The 25,395-nt window shown below is 37.1% G+C and overlaps 2 protein-coding genes across 4 annotated transcripts in view; one reads left to right on the top strand and one right to left on the bottom strand.

Annotated features, from left to right (window-relative positions):
* The window catches only part of LOC125064845 (kinase D-interacting substrate of 220 kDa B), a 48,755-nt gene extending 29,596 nt beyond the window's left edge, over nt 1-19,159 (top strand). Inside the window, exons 2-28 of one of the 3 annotated variants that reach the window (XM_047672113.1) lie at nt 362-496; nt 1,151-1,348; nt 2,921-3,030; nt 3,619-3,839; nt 4,775-4,932; nt 5,559-5,762; nt 6,079-6,222; nt 6,437-6,734; nt 7,242-7,449; nt 7,679-7,816; nt 9,505-9,675; nt 9,851-9,967; nt 10,265-10,472; nt 10,545-10,724; nt 11,151-11,165; nt 11,517-11,711; nt 11,856-12,138; nt 12,357-12,522; nt 12,655-12,833; nt 13,282-13,397; nt 13,536-13,826; nt 14,072-14,236; nt 14,320-14,422; nt 14,496-14,593; nt 14,815-14,832; nt 16,127-16,241; nt 17,994-19,159. In XM_047672113.1, the coding sequence (XP_047528069.1) occupies nt 362-496; nt 1,151-1,348; nt 2,921-3,030; nt 3,619-3,839; nt 4,775-4,932; nt 5,559-5,762; nt 6,079-6,222; nt 6,437-6,734; nt 7,242-7,449; nt 7,679-7,816; nt 9,505-9,675; nt 9,851-9,967; nt 10,265-10,472; nt 10,545-10,724; nt 11,151-11,165; nt 11,517-11,711; nt 11,856-12,138; nt 12,357-12,522; nt 12,655-12,833; nt 13,282-13,397; nt 13,536-13,826; nt 14,072-14,236; nt 14,320-14,422; nt 14,496-14,593; nt 14,815-14,832; nt 16,127-16,241; nt 17,994-18,805 (5,046 nt within the window). In that variant the 3' untranslated portion in view covers nt 18,806-19,159. The remainder of the gene's footprint in view (nt 1-361; nt 497-1,150; nt 1,349-2,920; nt 3,031-3,618; nt 3,840-4,774; nt 4,933-5,558; nt 5,763-6,078; nt 6,223-6,436; nt 6,735-7,241; nt 7,450-7,678; nt 7,817-9,504; nt 9,676-9,850; nt 9,968-10,264; nt 10,473-10,544; nt 10,725-11,150; nt 11,166-11,516; nt 11,712-11,855; nt 12,139-12,356; nt 12,523-12,654; nt 12,834-13,281; nt 13,398-13,535; nt 13,827-14,071; nt 14,237-14,319; nt 14,423-14,495; nt 14,594-14,814; nt 14,833-16,126; nt 16,242-17,993) is intronic. The other 2 variants (XM_047672115.1, XM_047672114.1) reach the window with 2 other exon arrangements.
* A 607-nt stretch (nt 19,160-19,766) lies between these two features.
* On the bottom strand, nt 19,767-24,471 carry LOC125064849 (late secretory pathway protein AVL9 homolog). The gene is made up of 7 exons (XM_047672131.1): nt 24,292-24,471; nt 23,863-24,060; nt 23,508-23,724; nt 23,248-23,437; nt 21,814-22,532; nt 21,509-21,692; nt 19,767-21,244 (listed from the first exon to the last, which is right to left on the bottom strand). Exons 1-7 carry the CDS (start codon nt 24,358-24,360, stop codon nt 20,926-20,928), a joined length of 1,896 nt encoding a protein of 631 aa, XP_047528087.1. The 5' UTR covers nt 24,361-24,471; the 3' UTR covers nt 19,767-20,925.
* Between the last annotated feature and the right edge of the window lie 924 nt (nt 24,472-25,395).

The raw sequence follows: 25,395 nt of genomic DNA, 5'->3' as shown, positions 1-25,395 counted from the left end.
CCTGCATGATTTTGACGTATTGAGCCTGCGTGTAACATAAAATTGACCATATTTTTTTATTATTTAACATCATTTTATTTTACATCTGGTAAATACTTACCTGAGTACATTTGATATACTTTAATCTTAACAAAATAGCAATAACAGCTATAGAAGATATCTAAATTATTTGCTTACAATTTAGCTTGTGAAAAAAGTTCATGCAATAAGTTACTAAAACATTTTTTTTTCTCCTATACTCACATACTTTAATTTTACCCAAAAAATTATGTATTGGTTTTCGATAGCGTAACGCTGTGAGTTTATGTGTCTAACGATATAAATTAAAAATGTATAATGATTCATATTGCTTTGGCAACAGAGCCTCCATCGGAGCGAGTCGATGGTGTCCCTGGCGTGCTTCAAGACGCTCTCTCAATTGGTGAACAGCGACGGGAATGAACTTCAGAACTATCTATCGTCCAACAGAAACATCAATGTCGACGACAGAGACGAGGTTTGTATAAGTAACTTTGATAAATCGATACTTACAAAAATGAAATAAATATAAAACGTACAAAACGTTTTGTCAGTTATGCGAACGAAGGAGGTACTCGAAAGATTCCAAGAACACTAAAGGTACGATGTTGTTCTTAAACAAAGCAGCAATGTTTGAATGTCATGTATTCAGCCTTTGTAATTGAAGGGGAAGAAAATAACTTTTATTGTTGTTTTTCATTTTGGCAAAGATAAAATTGTAATTAACCTACTACATTGATAAAATATATTTTTGTTTTTGGAACAAAAACACGATTTTTTATATTTAATTACGTCTCAATTCAATTTAGTTATTGCTTAGTTTTAAATTTATTTACAATTTTTAGTACATTTTATATTAAACCTTTACTCAATACACTTATTAAGTTATCTGTGCCTTGTTAATATTATAAATGTGAAGGTTTTGATGGGGATGATTATAACTCAATTATGCCAGGATGGCTGATCTGATCGGAATGAAATTTAGAATAGAGATAGATTATATAGTCTGGAATAGCGCATAGGATACTTTTTATCCGTGACACCAGCACCACCAATTTTCAACTACTAAAAAATACAAATACAGATAAGACGAAAAATAAATAAAAACTGATACATATAATTAATGATTTAGAATGGTACAACAGCGCTCATGTGCGCAAGCGAAAACGGGCGCGTTGTGGCCGCGCGGTTGCTGCTCGGAGCGGGCGCGGACGCTTGCGCGGCCGACACCGACGGGTGGACGTCGCTCGCTTTCGCCGCTAGAGGGGGACATATATCAATTGTTCAAGAGCTTCTCGACGCTGGTGCCCAAGTTGATTCCAGAGATTGTGTAAGTTATAATTATATATTGCGATCGATTGCACCTACAAACTATACCTAACCATTATAAAAGTAACTATTCGAGTAGATAGTTCACGTGTCTACAATTAAACAATGGAATACTCCAGCAAGACCGTGCTTAACACTAGTTTAAATTCTGCATGCTAGCATAGTACGTGATCTTTTACTTGTCACTTATCTCCAGTAATGCTGATACATTGGAATGCGAACTTAAACCTATTATAAACTATTTGAAAAAGATATGTAATACATACATATTATACTAAGTCTTATGAATCCAATTATAAAACACACGTTACTTATAGTTACTTGTATTACACTTGGCTACTCAAAACATTCATTATTATACATGTGATGTAAATAATTAATACATATATATATAACTACAAACATATAAAGTTACTTTTATTTGTTTTTAAAATAAGTAGATTGAATTTCACTGTATCTTTACATTTAGATTTTGTATTAATGTATGTCCAACTCTTATTTATTTGTCGAAATATTTGCTCCTTAGACACTTTGATAGAAATATAATTAAGATATGTGTTTGATATAAATGTATTTTGTTTCCTTTTGGCAATTCAATTTTCGTAACTGTTTTTATCTGTTACGTATGGTATTCAATAAATGGGTGACGTTCGAATTAATATTCGACAGCGCGTAATATTTTCCATATTTTTGAAAGCTTTGAATTATGTTCCGTTTGAGAGATGTTATGACTGATTGTGACCCAAATAACTATAATAGAGCATTGACCATGTGTATTCTGGACTGTGCACCAAAAATTTGTATATTTATACTTGAGGTGGATCATTGCCAAGAAATCAGCGACATCCCCACATTCTTAAATCTGTATAAAGTATACTTATAATATAACTTCTTTTAACAATAACATTGTATTTATAGAATGTTTTACCCGCCTAATAATGACGACCAGTGTAATGCATTCCTTATAATGGATTCTTTGTTCTCGAGCGCTCTTGTATTTGAAATGTGTCGCCCATTGAATGCCTTCAACAATATTTACTTTAAATCAATTAAGACGATTTTCATAATAAATATATGTTAATGTATGGAAAATGACTGACTGAATATAATCGACCTTGATTTTTTATACATAAACCAATTTGTATGCAAATACACGCACCATTTAATGAATTCTTTCTATGTATGTACAAAAACGTGCGTCAGGTCTGTGTGTAAAATTGGAGGATCCGCTGTTTCATTTGTTTGATATATTATTTATACCAACAATACTTTTGTTGCTGCATATATCGTGTCCTATACGGCTGCCTCAACTTTTGGATTTTGAGCAATTGTTTTCAAATAATATGAAAATTATGTTATTTCTTGAATAAAGTTCAGGATTTATCATTTCATCTAATTTTTGAAAACTTATATTCCGGGTTTCTGTATAACCAATTTAAATCGGTTTAGAACAAGACAATGTCATTCCCTCTTCACAATTTTAGGCAAGTTATCATATTAGGATTCTTTGAAAATAAAAAGTAATAAGTGTTCGATTTTAGCTATCAATTTTTGCATCAACATTTTATTACAGGGTGGATGGTCGCCTCTCATGTGGGCCGCCTACAAAGGACACGAGGAAATTGTTACATTGCTCCTTGAAAAAGGTGCTGATGTTCATGCGCATGGAAACTATAATATCAAGTACGTATAGCAAATACTTCATTAGTCTAATGGCTAACCTCTTCAGATGTCGTGAAATATGAAATGTATGTCAAGTAATTCTCGGTAACAGTCCCGAGTTAATAACATTCGCGATGTTTGTACTACCGTGCTCCGGAAAGCATCTAGAGCTATTGGTACTGTAAACGCTACGTTCGCGTCAGATTGCCATTCCATTGGACTTTAAGATTGAGGAGAGAAAGAGTAAACCCTGTTTGCACTCACAATAAAAGGGGTACAATTATATCTCTTGCGTAGTCTAGTCTGAAAAGTCACTAAGTTTAAGATTAAAATTAAAATCAAGGAGTATATTCATAAATTGTATTCATATCGGGGTCTACGTAACAAACAGTACAATAACTTACATACTTTATAGCACATCTAATTACTAATATAAGAATGGAGAATATACAGATCATAAACAAGCCACCAATGGCATAACTGTTGAAATTATTATAGTATTGTTTTGCTAACGATCTGGGTAATTAGTAATTGAATAAGTAGTTATATTTGTCAAATCAGGACCACAACTCAAAATATAAAGTGTAATCAGCGTCCTTGTTGTCGTAGTTCACTAGTATGGGCGGCGGGGCGGCGACACAGCGGCGTAGTGGCGCGTCTGCTGGCGGCGGGCGCGCGGCCCAACTCGTGCGACAAGTACGCCACGTCCGCGCTCACGTGGGCCGCGCGCGCCGGCGACGTCGCGTCCTGCGCCGCGCTGCTGCGCGCCGGCGCCGAGTCCAACACCTCCGGCATGTACTGCTGGACGCCGCTGCTGCAGGCCACCCACGGTCCGTGTCACGACTTCACGCGCGACCACCATTTATAACGGAATCGAATTCGAATTATAAAACGAAATAATTATTAAGTAACTAGGCGTTATTTATAAAAATAAAATATATCGGTCATTTTAGCTTAAAACATTTTGGCAACAATAAATAATTATATAATTGTTTCCCTCTCGATAAATATTGTTTTAATATAAACAATATTAGTCACGTATGTGACTAATATTGTCCGAATGCCAAATATCGCAATATAACAAGATTTTGTCTTTGAAGCTCCAGGAAAACATTTACTCTTGACAGCACCGCGGCAAACTTACGCCACTTTTGGTTGGTAGCCAAACTGAAAGCATGCAACTGTTTATACAATAAATTAAAATAACGATATTTTTTACATTTTATACGGGAAATTGTATCATAGTGTGGGTATATCACTTATACTATGATAATGAAAATTATATTTAATTGAATTTTGCATAGTAAGCAAAAAACTAAGAAGCAAATCATTCTGTATAAGACTCATTATGTTCGAGTTTGTAAAACTAATTTTATTCATAAATTATTGATCTACAAGAACTTGCTAACGGCCTGTCAAGGCGTGGATATACTACGTGATTACGTGAAATATACAAAATTCAGTTACGTTGCTTCCGTTTTTGTCAGCAATTGTTGCCTAAAAATATATGTTAACTTACACCAAATATTCCTCGTTTCAAAAAAAAAATAAAAATAAAGAACATTTAAAAGGAACAATATATTTTACATCGTAATAATAAGTATCACAATACTAAGGGAGACTAATTAAACCACACTAAAAAATCAGAATATATTTTTATGAAAGGAATAACTACACAAGTATTCATAGAGTAGTAGTAATAGTAGTCGTTTTCGATATCTTTGTTTAATAATAATTAAATATTACTATGAATTTAATCTTACAGGTAACCATTTTGAAATAGTTCAAATGTTGTTGGAGCATAAACCGAATGTAAACGCATTGGACAAGGACGGCTGCACGGCGTTGGCCATCGCTTGCAAAGAAGGTTTCTACGATATTGCACTCGCTTTGATAAACTCAGGGGCTTATATTAACGTACAGGTAATTTTTCATATTTAAAAATCAAAGCTACTGCCACACTTACTGCTTTGTAAGAGACACTTAACAATAGCTCGGTCATCCCTTGAATATTTACCAAAGTGTATCTATCCATACAAATATTGGTACAGTCTGTAGTTTTATTGATAATTTTTGTTATATATTTTTTATATCAAATAAATAAAAACAATTACATTTTTATAACTGATTAATAAATAGTATTTCTATATAATTAAGTAATTTATTTGTAAAGTCTGAAAGGTAATTACAGTCCAAATGTGCTCGATTCAATTTGTCATTAGCTTTAATTATGACAGCTTCAATGTAACCTTGTAATAAATGTGATGCCAAATTTAAGTCTTTACTCGATAAATTAGTGACATTACCGGTTCACAAATTTTCCGGTAAATACGTTATGACCTATAAAACTTGACACATCGCTTAAACATGTTGTGTCTTATTAATAATACACTCGTATAATTATTAATATAAATTCATTTTAATGCGAATGAAATAACATTTTCTATCAAATGTTTAACGTAGCAGATTTGCTTTAACTAATCTAGTGATTTTTGTAGCCTTTCGTAATCTATTTTATTACAATTATCTCTGTCTATTATCTTTTTCAGGATCACTCAAAAGATACTCCTCTAATATACGCAGTGAAGGGAGGATATAAGAATATAGTGGAGGCGTTACTAAAAAAGCACGTGGATGTCGATCTTCCCGGGAAAGAAAAGAAAACCCCAGTGTACACGGCCGTAGAGAAAGGACATGTTGCCATAATGAAACTACTTCTGGCGTCTAATCCAGATTTGGAACATTGTACTAGCGTAAGGTTTTTTTGGATTATACTGCCTTATGTGAAATATACAGTGGTTAAAAATGAGATTCATTAAAAAGTACACAAGTGTTTATGCGATCACTCAATTATATCAGATGTTAAAAGTGAGGCACTTTGATTTTCACTGGAATTCGTTAAGTTCAGTTTTAACCGATTTAGGTACTTTTACGTAATTTAGGCATATGTTACCGACTTCTAAGCTCTAGACTAATCTAAGATTTCTTGAAAAATAATCAATGACCAGTAACTTTTTACGGGCCTGACCTGAGATTTCAACCCATTAAATAAATAAACACGTTCCACAGAGCGGCGACACGGCGCTGCTGCGTGCGGTGCGCTCGCGCAACGCGGAGGTGGTGGCGCTGCTGCTAGAGCGCCGCGCACGTGTGGCCGCCGCAGACAACCGCGGCGACACCGCGCTGCACGTCGCCATGCGGGCGCGCTCCAAGGTCAGTCTCCTGGACCACTTTAAATTCACTTAGGTATAACAGTTATGCCTTGTAGAGAGATATTAAAAATATATAATAAATATTATTGTATAAAATATATAAAGTTTCTTAGTAATCCTGATTATAATTTTTGAGCTCCTTTATATATATAATGTTGGAATAAAATTATAACTGTTGTTATATTTCCTAATAATAATTAAAAATTTATTTTTAGCAAATAGTGGAAATTCTACTAAGAAATCCAAAAAATAGCCAACTTCTGTACAAACCTAATAAAATGAACGAAACGCCGTACAATATCGACATGAGCTACAACAAGACAATACTGGGTCAAATATTCGGTGCGCGAAAGTTAAACACTAATGAAGACAATGAAAACATGCTCGGCTACGAGCTGTACAGCGCAGCTTTAGCTGATATGCTCTCAGAACCGAGTCTGTCCGTCCCCATCACCGTGGGTCTCTACGCTAGATGGGGATCTGGAAAATCGTTTTTGCTCAACAAACTCAAAGGTAAGTAACATTACAATCAAATATGGAACAACTCACTTGCAATGATCTATAAGTTAATTTTCAAACGAGACACTTAAATCACAAATCTAATCCGCATAGATTGATGCCATCGCAGGTGCCACCGTCACATGCTTAATGAGCCAATCGAGACTCGTGACGGGTGTCAGCTAGACTTGCCAAATAGTATATCATTAAAAACGATAAAATATCTTACCTAAGAGCGACAATATGTAGCGGTGACTTAACACGTATAATATATTTATTGGACTAAGAGCCCCTAATACTCGATATGAATTTATATGAGAGGTAGGACGAAGTTTGGTAAACAATCACGTGATGCAGTGTACACCACGGTTTTATACACTAACATTGTGAGGAATATATACCATTATTTAAACCGGCTATACGCTCTTAGGTGTCATATCTGTTATACCTGTGAGCAGACTGGCACCCTTCGAATCGGAAGAAGTAGCTTTCAATCCGAGTTTAAAAGCAACGTTCCCTCAGAGGAGATGAAGAACTTCGCCCGGCAGTGGAGCGAGACGGGCTGGGCGTGGTCGTGGGCGGTGTCGTGGGCGGCGTGGCACGTGTCGCTGGCGGCGGCCGCCGTGGCCGCGGTGGCGGGCGCGCCGGCGTACGTCGCCCTCTGCGTGCTGTTCGCACTCTTCGCCGCGCTCTACCTCACCTTCTACTTGCTGTGGTACCTGGGCAATAGGTGAGTGTCTCTGACAATTAATCGAGCCCACTTGTTATTCCTTGATTATTTTGATACTTTTTTTTTAATTGTTAAAAAGATAAGATACATCACTATTTTGTATACTATACATACTATTTACCTAGTGTATACAAAAAATACTTATTGTATGTCAGTATAGAAATAGATACATTCAATTGTTATTATAAAATAATAAAATAACTTTAACGATTAAACTTTTTTTTACTAGATACGAATGGTGGTGGGCGGGTGGAATGGTGGGAGCCCTGGGACGCCGATTCAGCTCTCTGCTGTTGTTGCTGCAAGTGATGTTTTGCCATCCTCCTGGACCTGACGACCCTCGTGCGCTGCCCGCTACGCCCATAAGGTAGCAACTTTGTAATCTTTATACAACTGTTATGCTTCATATATTGAATCCATAGAAACAATAAGTGAAATAAATATCATATTATTCATTTGGAGTGCCATAAGCAAAGAGAGACCGGAAAGGGACATGAGGTTTCAAAATGAAACAACATTGACAATATACCTAGAAATTTTCAGTTATTATTTTATATACATATTAATGAAAAAAAAAATACATATTAAGAAAAAACTAAATATTTAAGTAATCAAATGGACACTATAAATGAACTTATACTATTAGTTATTTCCAAATCGGATGGAATATGTAAATCTAAGGTTCGTTTATTGTATTGTTATTTACAATAGTATTTATTGGCATATAAATATTGATTTCGTAATTTGGTGTCGGAATGAAAAGCAATGACTTGTTGAAGAATTAATATTAGTCATCATTATTATTTACACACTATTTAGCCATACTTGCCAAGTTAGTCACTACAACCACATGACTGACCTATAAAAAAACATTATAAAAATAAAAATATTGCCAAGCATTGTCGCTTGTTTAAATACATGTCATACAAGATCTATATCCTTTGTTCCTGATTTTAAATAATACTATTTTGCAATTTCTGTCCTATCATTGTAAAACATGGTAAAGAAAGTTCAACATTAAACAAACAATAATGAATGAATCAATTTTTGTTGCCTCATATTTTGAAATAAGAAAGCGAAGTTTTTGCAATTATTTATTAATTATTTACTTGGTGGTAGGGCTTTGTGCAAGCCTGTCTGGGTAGGTACCACTCACTCATCAGATATTCTACCGCCAAACAGCAGTACTCAGTATTTTTGTGTTCCGTTTTGAAGTGTGAGTGAGCCAGTGTAACACAAGGGACGTAACATCTTAGTACCCAAGCTTGATGGCGCATTGATGATGTAAGGAATGGTTAATATTTCTTACAACTATGGGCGGTGGTGACCACCATCAGGTTGCCCATTTGCTCGTCCGCCTACCGATATCATAAAAAAATAATAATTAAACGATAGAATTTGAAATCATTCACGAAACTCATTTTGAATATTAGATTGAAGTACAATACATTTTAAGTGAATATTTTCCATATTCTTTCTTTTTTTTACAATTGCCTTCTGATAGTACGTGGTCACCGGCACATCACTCCTTACATCGCCAATGCGAAACAAACTGCCAAACTTTGGGAACTAAGATATTAAGGCCCTTGCTACTGCAGTTACACTCACTGTGGCACACTCACCCGTCAAACTGGAACATAATCTAAATATTGATATCTTGCGGTAGAATTTGTGACGTGGTGCATACTCACTTATCACATATATAGACAAGGTTATAATTCATTTCTATTATTGTTGGATGAAATTCTTTTTTAATCTAATAAGCAACAATACCTATTATCGAATTAACTACTCTAAAGGTCAGTAGTTACCTATTTCTTGTATCGGTAATGTATTATGATAAAAACTCTAACTATGGCACGCGTGCGGTATGTCAACAAAAACTGTTGCTCTCTCTAACGGAAAATAAGTAACAGAACAGAACCTTAATATATACAAAGTTAAATTAGGGTTTGCAGTGAGTCCTTAGAGAAATACAAATATATTTATTAAGAAAATATCGTTAGTAATTTAATAAGTCCAAGTGGGAAATTTATCGAGCAATGGTTACTGCAGGTTTCACTTCACGGAAGGCATGAAAGGCGGCGCGGGACAGGAGGGCGAGGCGATGGTGGTGCAAATGATCGGCAGCTTGGCCGAGGCGCTGGAGTGCCAGTACGGCCGCGTGTGCACCCGCCTCGCGCGCGCCTTCCGCCCGCGCCCCGTGTCCTCTACGTCCGGCTGGAAGTTAGTACCTGCCTGCCTGCATCTTTGGGCCTTGCTGTTAAAGCGAGCTGTTTTATAAAATGTTTCCTATTAATTAACGAATATTATGTTTCGAGTTGGAAAATATCAGTACCGGTTATACTAAAGATTTATAAATGTCGATAAAGATAGACAGGTAATAAATCTTTCGTTTCAGATGGCGCCGAGCTTGTTGCATTCCGCACATAATAACATTCGAATTGAGCTTTACCTGCGTGCTCGTCGGAGTCTGTGTACTCATTATATACTTCACGGACAGTGAGACGGACCCATCGTAAGAATACAATTTATTTAGTATATTTACAACATTTTAAACTCTTGCCAATAATATCCATTTTTTATTAGTATTAGTACTACTATCGTGTTCATTGGAAGAAAAATATGAAGGCATCGCATGACAGTTTTCTAAGTAAAACTATATACACTAATAACTATAATTCAATTCTCGTCGGTTCGGCTCAGTCTACTTTCCCAGTCGAGCTCTAAAAAAGTTCCCCATATAAACCCCGACTCAGCTTCGGCGCTCGTGCACGCGAGCGTCGAGATTGAGCCGGGCCGCGCGGTGTGTCAGGCGGCGTGACGTGCAACAGGGGCTGATGGTGGGCGCGTGCGCGGCGGCGGGCGCCGTGCTGCTCGCCAACCTGTACGCGGGCGCGCGCGCGCTGGCCGCGCTGGCGCTGCCGCCGCGCGCGCGCCTGGCCCGCCTCGCGCGCAACATCCGCCGCGACCGCGCGCACGCCGCCGCGCTCCGCCCCGAGGTGCAGGCGCTCACGCACACGGTGAGGGCTCGTCGACTCGCTCGTGCCGTCGGGTAGCCGACATCCGATACTCATCGACCGAACCCTCGTTAGGTGTCATGCCTGGATGCCTTCACCGGGCAGCAGACGCGGCTGGTGGTGGTGGTGGACGCTCTGGACAGCTGCGAGCAGGAGAAGGTGCTGGCGCTGCTCAATGCCGTGCACGCGCTCTGCTCGGACCCCAAGAGCCCCTTCATACTGCTGTTAGCCATTGACCCGCACATTATCAGCAAGGTAAATACAAAATTACACCAACATATTACTGCGAAGGACTCATCCTTTTCCTTTTAAATTATACTTCTATTTATTTCTAGTATATTATATGAATATATTATCAACTATATTATTCTTCAATCAAATAAACTGAAGAATCATTATTACAATTTTCCTAAAAATATATTTTTTCAGTACTCCATTAATAGGCTCAGCATTCACTTGATTTTAAAAACATATTGTACTTATACGATATAATAATATCGAGTTCCGAGCACATTAGCATACACCGATTTATTTCACTACTTTTTCTAAACATTAATTCTTTTTTAATTTTGATGGCAATTCAAATAATATAAAACATAAATATAACTAATATATTGTATATGATACCTTTTGGTAGTTTTCATTAAAATAGGCAATTTATCAAAAATTTCAAATGCGCAGGTTGCTTGGATGGAGGTTAGTTAAGTGTTGGGTGTGTTCGTTAGACTGTCCGACCGCCAGTGTTGTGCTCACGGACATCGATGTCGATGTCTTATCGTGTGCTTGCATGATCGGACTTATTTAGATTTTGTTCCCGTTATTGTGAATTTATATTATTTTGCCTTTGATGTTGCATGAAAACGTTTTAATTTTTTAGAATTTTTAAATTACCAAATGTAAATAGTTCCGTAATACATTACCATAAAACTCTTACTTATTTCTATAAATAATAATACATGACTATATGGAACGATCAACGCAGCTTATATAATCTGTTCGGTTACCCAAACTTGTTCACGTACAATGTCTCCCCAACCCATCATTCAGGCAGTAGAGATAAACAGTCGTCGAGCGTTGTCCGAGAGTAACATCGGAGGATGGGACTACCTGCGGAACATGGTGCAGCTGCCCTTCTACCTGCAAAACTCTGCCCTGCGCCGCGTGAAGGTGGCGCAACAGACCGCCACGCGCCGCTTCCAAACCCTCGCCTCGGACGACTTCAGCACCTCTTTGCAGCGATCCGTAAGATAATAGCAAGTTTAAGATACAATAATGTACAATTTAAATACAAACATACATCGTAATATAAGCCGATACGTATATCTATAACGAGCATACAAAACCGAATGAGCTAGAAGTCACTCATAATCGTCTCGATCGCGTCAGGTGTCGGCGCGGCGGCTGTCGTCCACGTCGGAGCTGATGTCGAGCCAGGAGCGCATCAAGGGCGCGCGCGGGGAGCGCGGCGAGCGGGCGGAGCGCGGGGAGCGCGCGGGGCGCCTGCGCATGTCGGAGTCGGTGGCGTCGTCCGTGGCCTCGGGCCTGCACCGCGCGCCCCCGCCCGCCGCCGGCGCCGCCGACCTGGGCCGCGTGCTGCTCACCGACGACTACTTCAGCGACGTCAACCCGCGCAGCATGCGCCGCCTCATGAACGTGCTCTACGTCACGGGTCCGAATGCTTTTTTGGCTCTCATTCCTCAGCTCCCAAACTCAGCTTCCAAAGTTATCTTTATGACGGACGTCATTAGTTTGTCGCATACTTTTCTCGTGGATCCAAATAAAAAGCTGATAGACGCAGACGATTAGATTAGGCTCTATCTCGTATATTTTTTTAGCCATAAAATTTTGTTCTTTGCATTTATACATATTTTATACGTTAAATTTCAGGTCGCCTTCTAAAAGCGTTTCAAATTGAGTTCAATTGGTACCAGTTGGCATCGTGGGTGAATCTGACAGAACAGTGGCCGTACCGCACCTCGTGGATCATTTACCACCACGAAACATACGAAGAACACATTGATGATTCTACTTCTCTGAAACATATATACGAAAAGTAAGAATAAAATTAATTATGTATTAAAGTTGCTTACACTTCTCCATGTCTATGGAAAAAGACTACCGCTTATCAATAGACACTCATTCGCTCTGTTATCCTGAAAGTAAAATAAAATAACCTAATTCACAGAGTACGACCACTAATAGGAGGACTTCGGGAGGCGAGCACCCTGATGGAGTTAGACCGCGACGAGCGCAAACTAGAAGTATTCCTGAGCTTTCACCGCGCAACACTCACTGCTGCTGACCTCAAGATATTTCTGCCATTCACAATTAATCTCGACCCGTATATTAAGAAAGTTATTAAAGGTATAATATAAGTACAATGTCTCACATGTGACACTACAAAAAATCTGCTCCCTCGCCAACTTTCTATGGAAGTTCTTTTAAAAACTATCGAAATAATGCGGCACATTAATTAATGGACTAAAGATTAAAAAAAATATTGAAATTAGCAAAAATATACAAAAAAAAAATGAAAACATGTGTCGTATATTCTATTCATTCCTTTGAGTTTACTTTGGAAGCACAGTAAATGTTAATTTTATATAATTCGGCTGTCGAGGCCCAAATTTAAATATATCATCTATTATATCAGTATATTAGTCTGAATGTATCCAATGATTTTAATTGCCAATTATAAAAAAAAACGACTTATGCTAAAGATTTCAATACTTGTGATCACTCAAATATTTATATACAACACGCTCATTCAATTAGACTCTATTTAAAGCAAAAGACGCATTTATAATTTCAGAGGAACAAGTTCAGGCGGGCGCGGAAGAAGACATAGGTGCAGGCGGCGCCGCTACCGTGCAGTGGGGCCCGCACGGCAACCGACAACCGCATTCCAAACCATTCCATAAGAAACAGGTACACGTAATAGAGCGTTGCAGTAACACATAAAACAGAGAACTCGTAAATTTTAATATCATCCATAGATATTGCTTAAGTAGTAGTACTTGTCTTGATCAATTTAGAAAGCATCGAATATATTTTACTTTTAAACAGAAAGTCACAACGATTGCTCAATCCACAACAACGGGAACAACGAGTACATTAGTACCAGCACAGCCGCCTTTATGGGTGGGATGGGCGAACACATTCGCTCCTCCCGCGCAGACGCAACCCTACTCGCAGGCACAGCCTTACTCGCAGACACAGCCCTACTCGCAGGCACAGCCCTACTCACAGACGCAGCCTTACTCACAAACACAGTCCGAGTACGCGGTGCCCACACAGATCGTCCCCCCAGTCGCAGTCAACCCCACAGTTTTGCTCCGGACTGCTTTTCCTGGACTGGTGAGTGAAATAATTCTATATCTGTGTTTCCTATAAGTCAACTAATGTTCGACTATTCATTTCATTTCGATAAGGCAAGTAATTTTGGTAAAGGCTGCCAAGTATCGTCTCTGTGCAAAATGTAGGTCTAAGGATGAAATTCTGCCATTTGACTTTGCCAAAATGTGTATCTTTGGTTAAAAAAAAAACATTAATAAGATATATATAATTACACATTACGAGTGGCTAACCATGCGCCGGCGCAGGGCGACACGGCGGCGCTGCGGCTGTCGGCGCTGAGCGTGGAGCGCGTGTGCGCGGTGGCGCGCGCGGCGCTGGGCGCGGGAGGCGGCGCGGCGGCGGCGGCGCTGCAGGCGCACCGCGTGTGCGGCCTCGTGCTCGCCGTGTGCCGGCTGAACGACCTCAAGCCGGTGCGTTGTTGTGACGAAATGTACTGTTTAAAAAATAATAACACACTAATTAATCATTCATCTCATCATCATTGACTTTTCAGATATTAAATTTACCGTTTGGTGACTGGGAGCTGTTCAAAATGCTCATAATGAACTTACGCGAACTGGAAGCGAGCGTGCCGATTACAGCGCCCTCTGTCACTGGTGAGTTGTGAATACATAATAATTATGTTTTTTGGAACTGTGGAAAGGGTTGAAGCTTTATATTTAATTTCAGTTGTAGCGGATAAATCTGTTGAATCTGAACCTGATTCCATCAAACCTCGACCAGTATTGGAACACCAAAGAAGTCGCCCGTCTAATGTTGAAAAACAGGTAATGAAAAAGAATATTTCATGAAAATACTTTCTAAAGTTAGAAATAATTATGTCCCAAACACGAGGATGAATAGGCCAAAATAAATAGTCATAAATTTCAATTTCTGAGGATATAAAAGAAATTTTAAATTTTCTTACGTTACGGAAGATACTGGTGGAACTTTGAAATATGTCTTATCCAGATATAGTGACTTATTATCTGTATTTTTGCACTTGCAGCATTTTGCGGAGTACCAGGTCAGACGAATTAAATTTATTTACCATAAAATTGTCATTACATTTATTTTATTTTGATTTTGTTCGTTAAGCATGGTTAAATTATTAAGTTACGGCACTTTCAAATGACACGAAACATAAATAAACAAGAAAGTCTTTACTGTGTGCAGTAGGTTCCACCTTTCACTCAAAATCTATTTATCTATTATTTTGATAGCGAATTACAACTCAAATAAAAACGTTTCGTTCTGGATTTCTTAAACACTTATATTCATTCCATTTTCAGTAATTTTATATTTAAAATTACGTTATGTATAAGCGAGAATAGTGTCGAAAAATTCTTCCTGCAATTGTAACGTACATAATAAAAATTGAACGATCCTTATCCTATGTAACATATAATTCAACTTGGTCATAACCAACATTAATATGCTATCCTCTCAGTAAATGGGTTACAATCTGATGGGCAACTCAAACACTGCACGCGCTCAAAAGTTCAATCAAATAGAACTTACATCGTACAAACTTCCGTCTCTTTTCAAGAAGGCACTCCCAAAGCTTACATCAAAGCGAGAGGAAAAATATATTGAAAAAAAAGTTTTAAAAACAATATAACTCGTATATATACAAAATTTCGGGTCTTTGCTGATAAACGTCGAGGAGCTCCTTTTAGCAGAGCCACTTCTAGGTGTATCAGGTCAGGCTTACCATAAAAAAGCACTTCCATTAAAATTTAAGCAACATCTAACATTTAAACATAAGTAGGATAAGTGTAATTTTAATTCAGTTTGAAAAACTTGGACCTAAAAAAACTAGCCAACATTGGAAGTTAGATTGGATAAAAAATTGATGAAGCATTTACTAATTTTGTACCAAACGTTTTACACACCTGTACACTCTCGTTTAGTCTATGCCATAGTCATGACATTATATAGTATAACTCCGCTACTGTTTACCCTTCGTGTCATTTAAAATTGTAGTAGTAATAATCATTTTAAAATCACGTTGTTAGTGTCAGATTTCATTAAAAATTGATAATTGATCATTCAATTCAATTCTTACAGATTATTTCGCCAATGTTACGTATTGATCATAATCTAATATAATTTTTGGCATTGTTTATATTTGCAAAAATAGAAATGATTATTCGTCATTATAAAGTGTATTAATACTATTCATACACAAACAACCCGAAGCTAAAATAAATTGCAAGATATATGTATAAAAAATCAGCATAAGTGACAGTAGTTACACTATATATGTAAAGTTAGTAAATCTTATCAAAAACAGTAAATAAGTTATTTGTATGTTACAGGTGACACTCGAAGAACAAATGATATGTGGTGCGCTACAAACCCTTAATGAAGAGGCAATGGAAGACGTGCTCCAGTCGGAGTCCTCTGCCCTCCCCGATGCTCCTGCGCCCTCAGGTGAGGCTCTGCGCACCATCCGCGAGTTCCCCCCCGCGCCTCCTCTACGAGCCCTCTCCGTTTCCCCTGCACCCACCGGCAGCCCCTCCGACCCGTCCGACCCCTCCACCGCCTCCACAGCTTCACACAACGACACCTCCTCGGAGGAGGGCGAGCAGCGCCCCGAACATGTGATAGTCAACCTTTCCGATGACGTATTTCTGTGATATTAGTGCCACGATTCTTTTTGTATGGATTTTGCCTGATTATGTTAAGAATTTAAAATCACGTCCCCGTGAAAAAGTATAGCGTATTTGATAAATACTGTAGTACATATCGACACCGGTTAAACATGAACGTTAATTATTGTAGTCTCGTATTATGGTGCGATACGCGTTTTTTTTTTTCATTTATAGGTAAAAGTAAAGCGATTACACTTAAAAAGTAATTTTTTTGTACTTCATGCATTGTACTGTAACATTTTTTTTACTAAATGTAAAATAGCTTACCCATTTTTATAGTATGTAATGGCAATCTAAAAAGTCTTACACGTCATAAAAAATACCAAACATAAATTTAATTTCAGCGTGATTTTTTCCCTAACACACACATACATACACACACAAGAATTGTAGCAAAACATTGAGAGTGTGTTCCATTTCCATCGGCCTGTTAATTAATAAAGCTTAATTATTATTATTTTTTACTTATAGTTTTAATATTAAAACATGGGAGACTTTATACAAGATCTCATTATGCCATCATAATTATTTAGCATAGCTATGTTTACTTCCTCTAGAATTTTAAACACAGATGGTATTTTGTATGAAGAAATATTGATAATATTTAATGTAATAATAATATTTTAAAAGTGAAACTTTTTAGAGCTGTGGACATTTATGCTAATGTATTATTGAAAAAGTACGTGATAACTACTTTTTATAAAACATTTTCACTGTTATAATGCCTAAAACTTTAGATTCCTCTTTACAAATCGTAGTCTACTTGCATGTATTTTGAGGCTATATTAATATTATTGTATAGATTTTTTTTTGCTTAGGTTAGTTTTTATTTATCATTCCTATTTTTTTGCAGTATGTAGAATGTAAGTTTTATTCATATATTTTGTTGGTTCTCGCCTCTACTTCCGGTTGTGATGTGCACATTATAATAACATTCAATGAATGTCCTATTACTATTTTGGAGGAACTTTTGTCCACAATTCTTTACATTGTGAACTCAATCAACTGTTTAAATTAAGGAATTCATTTAAGTTCCTTGTTTTCTTTTATTTTGTAGTAAAAAGATATTCTCGAAACTGTTATTTAAATATAGAATTGTTTTCTGAGTGTAACCGATGTCGTACTTACTTATGTACTCATGTTAACGTATTGAATAAAAGTACTTATAAAAGACATTTTTAACGCTTTGTAGCTCGATTCATTTACATATGTAAACGAGTCCTAGTGATATTTCGTATACTGATTTTAGTATTGTATTAGATCTGATGTTAACGAACATATCAAACAAAGTAATATCGAAAGAGTTATAAGATAGCTAGATTCCTCGCCATATAGACTTCCAGTAATTATATCATTCCGTAGGTAGTTAAATTATAAATTTATAAAAATAAATGATTTCAAAAATCAAAGGTTGTTTTATTTTCTGATCGCTAAGTAACTTTACCCCAAGGATTCTTAGGGTCGACGCTCGCCCGGTCGCGGCGCTCCGCATCGCCTCGAGCGTCCTCGCCTGACGACCCCTTGCTTTCAGACGAGGCTCGCGAGCCGCGCCCGCCCACCGTCAGCTTCAACGTGGAGAACGAGGACGAGGACGCGCGCGTGGCGCTCTCCGTGCGGCCGCGCCCGCGCCGCGCGCTCACCCGCCCGCGGCCCTCATCGCTGCGCCTCGTCGACGACGCGCCCGACGCCCGCCTCTCGGCGCGCTCGCTCTCCGTCGAGGACTCCACGCGCACCGGCTCCCCGATCCTCGACCTCAAGCTGCGCGGCCTCCGCCGGACCGCCGACGTCCTCCGCAAGGTAGGCTCCGCGGAGCGGCTCGTTAGGCTCAAGGATAAGATCGTATCGCGCGCACCCGCTTCCCGCGATCGTAGTCCCCCGCGGGACGAGCCCGGAAGCGACGACGAGTCGGCGCCCCTCGTCGCGTCCCCACCGTGCGCCGCGCCCCAGGGCTCCGTGGACTCTAGTCCGTCACCGGCGGGCCCTTCACCTTCGAGCTCGCGACACGGCGACGCGAGCGCGCCGCGGCCCGTGGGCGTGGAGTGCGGCAGCCCGCGGGACGCGACTGCCAGCACGGACTTCTCGCCGCGGTCGGACGCGACCGACTTGGAGTCGCCGCGAGGCAGCGCCGCAGACTTCGACCTGCTGCCGGAGAGCAAGGGCTGCGCACGCGTGACGTCGCGGACGCGTCTCGGCGGGGAGCCGAGCGAGGCGCTGTACGACATGATGGAGCCCTACAACATGAGGCTGTTGGCACACGGCGCTTCGGAAGGGCTGCGCGGCCTTTGGCGGCAGGACGCACTGGACTCGGATCCCCCCTGGCACGAGCCGGATTCTGCCGTATGAACGTGCATCGCTTCTGGGTTTGAGTTACCAGTCGCCGCTAAGGCTTTTTAATGGAAACATCGACATTGATGAGCGCCGAAAGCGTGATTCCTATCATCGATCAATTTAATGCTTAAGCATATTTGTGCTGTTAAAACTTTGACACGTTTAATAAAACTTATAATATCTTCGATATCCCTAATATTTTAATGTTAGTAATTCTATGTACTTAATTTGACAGTTAATACAATCATAATGCTTAGTAAATAATCGCGTAGATATAACTACGTTATCTTAATGTGCTAGTAAAACTAGCTTTCCGTAAATTCTGTTTACAAAATAATAAATATGTAGCATAAGAAATATCAATAACCACGTATTGCTTTTTATTTTGACCACAACTAAATAAAACATGCTTCCTATTCAAAATTAGTATTCAATCGTTTCGAATCGATGCAAAACTACAGCGGCATACATTATTTATTCAGTATATATATATTAGTTACTTAAGTGAAGCGAAGAGTTCTATATAATAAGCAAAATCTTTAGATATTTTAATTTTATAAAATTTGCTTAATTACTTCTATGATTCTAAGAGCACTTTTGCATTTGTCATGTTCACATTAAGTTGACTCGAAATGTAAGTTTATTTGAAAAGAACTAGCAGGAGACCCCGTATTTGTTTCAAATTATTAATTTATATGTCCTTTATGGAAATCAACGAACACTAAATTTACGCTTTTGTTTTATTATATTAAAATTTTGTATTAAGGTGTATGCTTTACTTATTACTATTTGGACATAAAACTTAAATTTAACAATAGGCAAAGATAATATCTACGGAATTCAAATTTAATGTTTAAAATAATTATGTATATATGATATTTTAGGTTAACAAACAAAAATACGGTATGTTTTTAAATTAAATTATATTTATTGTTTACTATAAATAAAATATCAACAATAAGTATATATTAGAGATCACAAATTATACATACGAGCGGAATCACTACATGTCTACATTATAAATAACAAAACTTATATTACTATATATTCTGCAGATACAGAAATGAAGAGTACACGCATGTTGAAAGGTATAATTTCATTGAATTAAAACTTTAACACTAAGTTATTCCCTGTAAAATGGTCGTTATAAAAATATGTTATAACTATACATCAGTTATCTAATAATTTCCCTTTACATATTTATACAACTTCAGATTGTGACTAATTTGATATATTGTTTCGCCAATTTTATGTCAACACAAGGCTTACTAAAATTATTAAAAAGAGAGATACGTCACTAGAAATACTGACCATATTAATTATAAGCATTTCTTTATAACACTAACTGCTTTCCGATCTAAATTATTATTCGATAATTGAAATATACAAATAGTTTAAAAATGTTTCGCCGTTAATATTTCATTTTTTTTCTAATATACATATATACGTATAATGTGAAAAATGCAATTAGCTTTCTTAAATTTTGATGTTTAGTTATAACACTTCAGACCAATTATGATATTTAAAATTTCTGGTATGCTTACTATAAACATTACACGGATTTAAATAATATTCAATATTAACAACTATGGCAAATTAAATGTAAATAATTTTTAACAATTTTTTCAAGTAAAAAAATACAATTAAATCAACATAAAACATAATCTCTTCACATTATAACTTAATAAAAGTGGCTAGCACTTAATCATTTCTTCGTTATACAAATATTTCGATTACGGAGTTAATTTATTTCTTTTGGCATATTTTTTTAAGTACAGAGCACTATTAGTGGTTTTATAAAGGATTGTTTAACAGATTTTAATTTACGCGTCGCACTTTACTGTATTTATAAAAAATCGAACTATTTCGTATTTACAAGGTACCATAATTGAAAGTTTACGATTCAGTTTTTCTTTTAGTTATTAAAAATATAAATTAAACTTTGTCATTACTAACTGGCTGTACAACTAACTAGATAAGTGATTACTATAATTTGTATAAAAAAATTAAAACAAAAAATTATGAAGATTCATAATCACACTGTGGAGTAGTCGGAAGCGACATTAAACTAAAGTAGCTACACTTACACGACGTCAGGGAACGATTTAACAATTGACTAATTTAAGTATCACACTTCAAATGACTCGTATTTTACTAATACTCGTGGCGGTATCGTCCTCGATGAACTTGTCGGGCGGATCCGCCTCCGCGTCGGGATGGCGCCTGTTGTCCTCGCTGTCGTGCTCGTATTCGTCCGCGTCGGACGCGTCGCACGGGTCGGCGCCGTCCAGCGCGGCGGGCGCGGGCGCGGTAAGCGCGCTCCACCAGCCCGACAACGCGCCGCGCGCGTGCGACAGCGCGCCGCCCACCGCGCGCGACGTGCTGGCCACCGCGCGCCCCGTGCTGGCCACCGCCGCCGACACTTTGCGCCCACCCTCCGTCGTCGACATCGTGCTGCGAATTAGATTCTTATCATTACAAATTCTATAAAGATTACATTTATTTCATAATTGCTCTTTAATCAAGCTCTTGACTCTGTTATTATAGTATTCTCGAAAAAATGTTAGGTTAGGTTAGGTTAGGTTGTGTCACACACACAATCTATAAATATCCCACCGCCCAGCTGTGCTTTAAAAGAGGTTTGCAGCTTTACTCCACCACAGAGCTTCAGAGCAAGTTGATAAATTTTTGGTAAAAATGAAAAGTATATATAATTACTGTGCCAGTTTTAGCTTCATATCGGCTACCGACAACTGTCCAGAGAAGGGGTGCATTGGAGTGAGATTTATAAAGGATTCAATTTCTGCATTGTTTGTCTCTTTTAACCATTTTTCATACGCCGGCGTTGATTTAAATGCAGCCATAAATTGGGTATTATAAGACTCGATTTCCCTACTTCCCTCTGCAAAATGGAAAATATTCATTAGATTTGATATTTAAATTTTTAAATTTAATATATAATAATTAAATTTAATTGATAATTAAAATTAAAAAAAAAAAACAAATACAAATTTAATATTTACCTGGCAAGAGTGACGTTCTTAATAAGTAAATTAAATAACTAGCAAATTGATCTCTTATCCAAGTGTCACCTTGAGTAGAAGCATGACGCACTACATGGTCTGCAAATCGAAGATCTTCTGTGCCAAGAGTTAACTGCCTCCTGAGGCTCATATCTGCGGTTTCTATCCTCATTTCATTGACCTCTACTAATACATCAAACAATTGCCTCTTCTGCTTGAACAGTACATTAGATGCACCAACGACGAACCCTTGCACAGCTGGATCAGACAATAAATCTAAATATTGGAGCGATAAATAGGGTAAGCAAATATATCCATCCTCAAACAATGGCAATGGGAATCCACATTCAGTTTGATCAATCTGACCAGTTAAGTTGTATAATCCATCAACGCTCATATCCCTGGCCATAGTAGGACTTTGCTGAGATTCCACCACTGACTTCTGTATTTTATATTTTTCCCCAATGCTGTGGCATTTTTCTCTCCCACTTGATAATTCTTGACGGTCAACAACATCTGATAATATTGACTCATCAAAGCTCTGTCTGCTGACTCTATCTTTTTCTTCCAACATGTTTCCAGTCTCTTTTGGGGACAGTTCTTCATCTAATTGATTTGATCCATTAACAAGAGGCTCTTTAAAAGAATCTGTATCAGCAATATCTAGTTTTTTATCCTCCTGTATCACAGGAGGAATTGGAGATAATGGCCTTGAGAGCCTAAAAAAAATGCTATATTTAATGGCATATCTCTTCAGATACAGATAGGTTACTTATCCCAAATTCATCATATCACATTTCATGCACTCATCACATATTCTACTGCCAAAGAGCACTATATGATGAAAGATGAGTGAGCAAGGACATAACATCTTAATTCCCAAGGACAAAATCTATAGTAACCACCCATCAAGTGAGCTTGCCAGTGTGCTTACCTATTCTAAATATATAAAAATTATCTTTAGAACTAACTTGTTTGTTACAGAAAACCATACAGTATAATCCCTTTACTATGGCTCCCGCCTACACTGAACAACTATTTAATAGCATCTCACAATGAAACATTGACATATTGTTTCTAAAGGCACAATTAAAAAAAAAATATGTTAAAGACATTGAAAAAAATTGTTTATTAGTTTACTTCTTAGTCCATCATTATGATTTAGGCTAAAAATGACACCATACAATGATAAAGCTTTTGCTATAAAAAACAATGGTAACATGTAGATTCTAAAGTAGAACAAGTGACAACTAAAAAATACTGAGTAGGGAAACTAAAGGAAAATAAATATATAAGGAGATAGTATGCTTATTCTATGTTTAATCCATTTCTATTTTTGATCAGGTTATCCATTTTTATCTTAAAAATGTTATACATTCTACAATACAAAATAAGAAGTATTTTTTAATTCTACCCAAATAATATCTTACTTACACAACATTTGCTGATTGAGATAATCCATATTCTAAGCAGCGTGGCATGAGAGATATAAGCGTCAACAAAGCTGCTGACAATGCACCGGCTGGGGATCCATATATAAGAACTTTTCTTCTCAATAGTAACAATTTAAATAGCAATAACGCTTTATGTCGCCAACTTTCTACTAATTTTTGAACTGAAAAACCTACAAATAAATTAGGAATTAAGAAAATTTACAAAGGTTTTTACATAACATTTAATTGGATTTTTCTTACCCTCAAAAGCTTGATCTATTTGAACTGGACAACTATTAAGATGTTTAAAGGCATCCTCAAGAAGTTTTGTCTGTGAAAAATCACCCTGCAAGAACCATGCTCTAACAACTAACTCCATTTTCACAGCAAGACGACCAAAGAGAGGCACTCGACATATCACACAGACGCTTTTTTGGACTGAACTCCTTGTCATATCTTCTGTTTTTTGGGCCACTTGCTAGAAAATAAATAATAATTAAGATTTAAAATTTACATCCAATAAAATGATAATTCATAACAGTAAATACACCAGCAATATCAGAAAGGATTAACATATTCATTATTCTATTACAATATTATATTATTATATTCTTACTTCCAATGGTATCTGTCGAAAACAGGATATACCATAAACTGTATGTGCTGGTTCAGTCAATCCTGGTAGGCTAAAAAATATTGTATCAGAAAGATAGTTGTGAGATCCATCTGGTAAAGCCAAAGCTGGTAGATAGCGCCATGCAGGTGGAAGTTCCGAGGGACGGCCGGCAACCAACTCGGGGTAACAATGCTCCACCTGTACAATTACCAGGTTAAAGAAAGCAAGAAAAATATTATAACCAATGAATATTATATTATTCTTTATATAATTTAATAAAATTCATATTTTATATATTTTAATATACCTCGCTGTACTTTTACACGTTTTACATGATATTAAAAAATATATATTACGATGGCTTGCTTCTGAAATGTTTGTTATTTTTCACAAAAACAGTATTGATTAAAGAATATTCATGACGCCTACCTGGCAACCTTTCTTATGGTGGAAGCCCACCACTATAATGTTCAACACAGGTTCATTTATAGACGACATTTTGATTAAATAATTTCTTTCCAACTTAATGAAAACATAGTTTCGCAAATATATTATAAATTCAAGAACAATTTTACAGTCACAAATATGAATAACTTTGCGTCATAGACCGACTGATTTGACTTATTAGTTATTGACATTAGTTAGACATCGTAAGAGTCAGTGTTGGCAACAAAAAATTAGTATCTGCTGTGTTCCGTACTTACATAATATATTATTAAAATTCAAAAACATATTAAAATATTAGCCCAAAAACAGCTACAATTTATTTTCTTATACCTATATTAGGCTAAATCGACCACTCTAAATTAATGCTATTAATTGCTTGAAGTTTGAATATAATATAGTAATTAACATCAAGCATTCAAATATATTTTTTTATCAATCATCGCCGCTAGAAAATTAAAATAACTGCTTGCCCAGCTCTGGAAATGCAATGCACTGTGGAAAGTTTACTCAATATGGTGGCATGCTGCTTGAGGCCACATAGGAAAAACACATGCAAAGCTTTTTACACAAAAATATTTTAAAAATTTAAAAAAATATTTAGTGCTGTTTGATATAATTAAAACAAGTTCAGGCTGATTCTGGACACTGTGGAAAACAAACTATATAATTTCTAGAAAATACTGAAATTAACTTTACATTACGCGACAAGATACAAATTAAATTATCACAGAAATAAAATTTTGCCTTATTTATAAAGGTACTATCAGACATTCTGCAGGATGTATACATCAGAAATCATTTTAGTAATTTCAAATGCTAACTGCTAACTGTCATTAAACTACAAATTGAACACGTATAACATATGGTTGGGGTTATATTGTGTTTAAGAATGTAAATTTATACAATTTTGCCAAATCAACTTCCAAATATAATTGCCACATAGGTCTAAGAATCGCTTAACACTTTGGTAAAAAAATTCTATAAAAAGTGTTACCATTTACTATTATTATATAACATCAAAATAACACAATACCATTCAAAGTGAAACGTACAATATTCGTAATCTGTATTTAATAGTCATTGGCC

Source organism: Vanessa atalanta, chromosome 6 (assembly GCF_905147765.1).
Source record: "Vanessa atalanta chromosome 6, ilVanAtal1.2, whole genome shotgun sequence".
In the NCBI taxonomy this organism is placed as follows: Eukaryota; Metazoa; Arthropoda; class Insecta; order Lepidoptera; family Nymphalidae; genus Vanessa; species Vanessa atalanta.
Note: the sequence above shows the minus strand (reverse complement) of the source record. Positions and strands in the feature narration are given on the sequence as shown.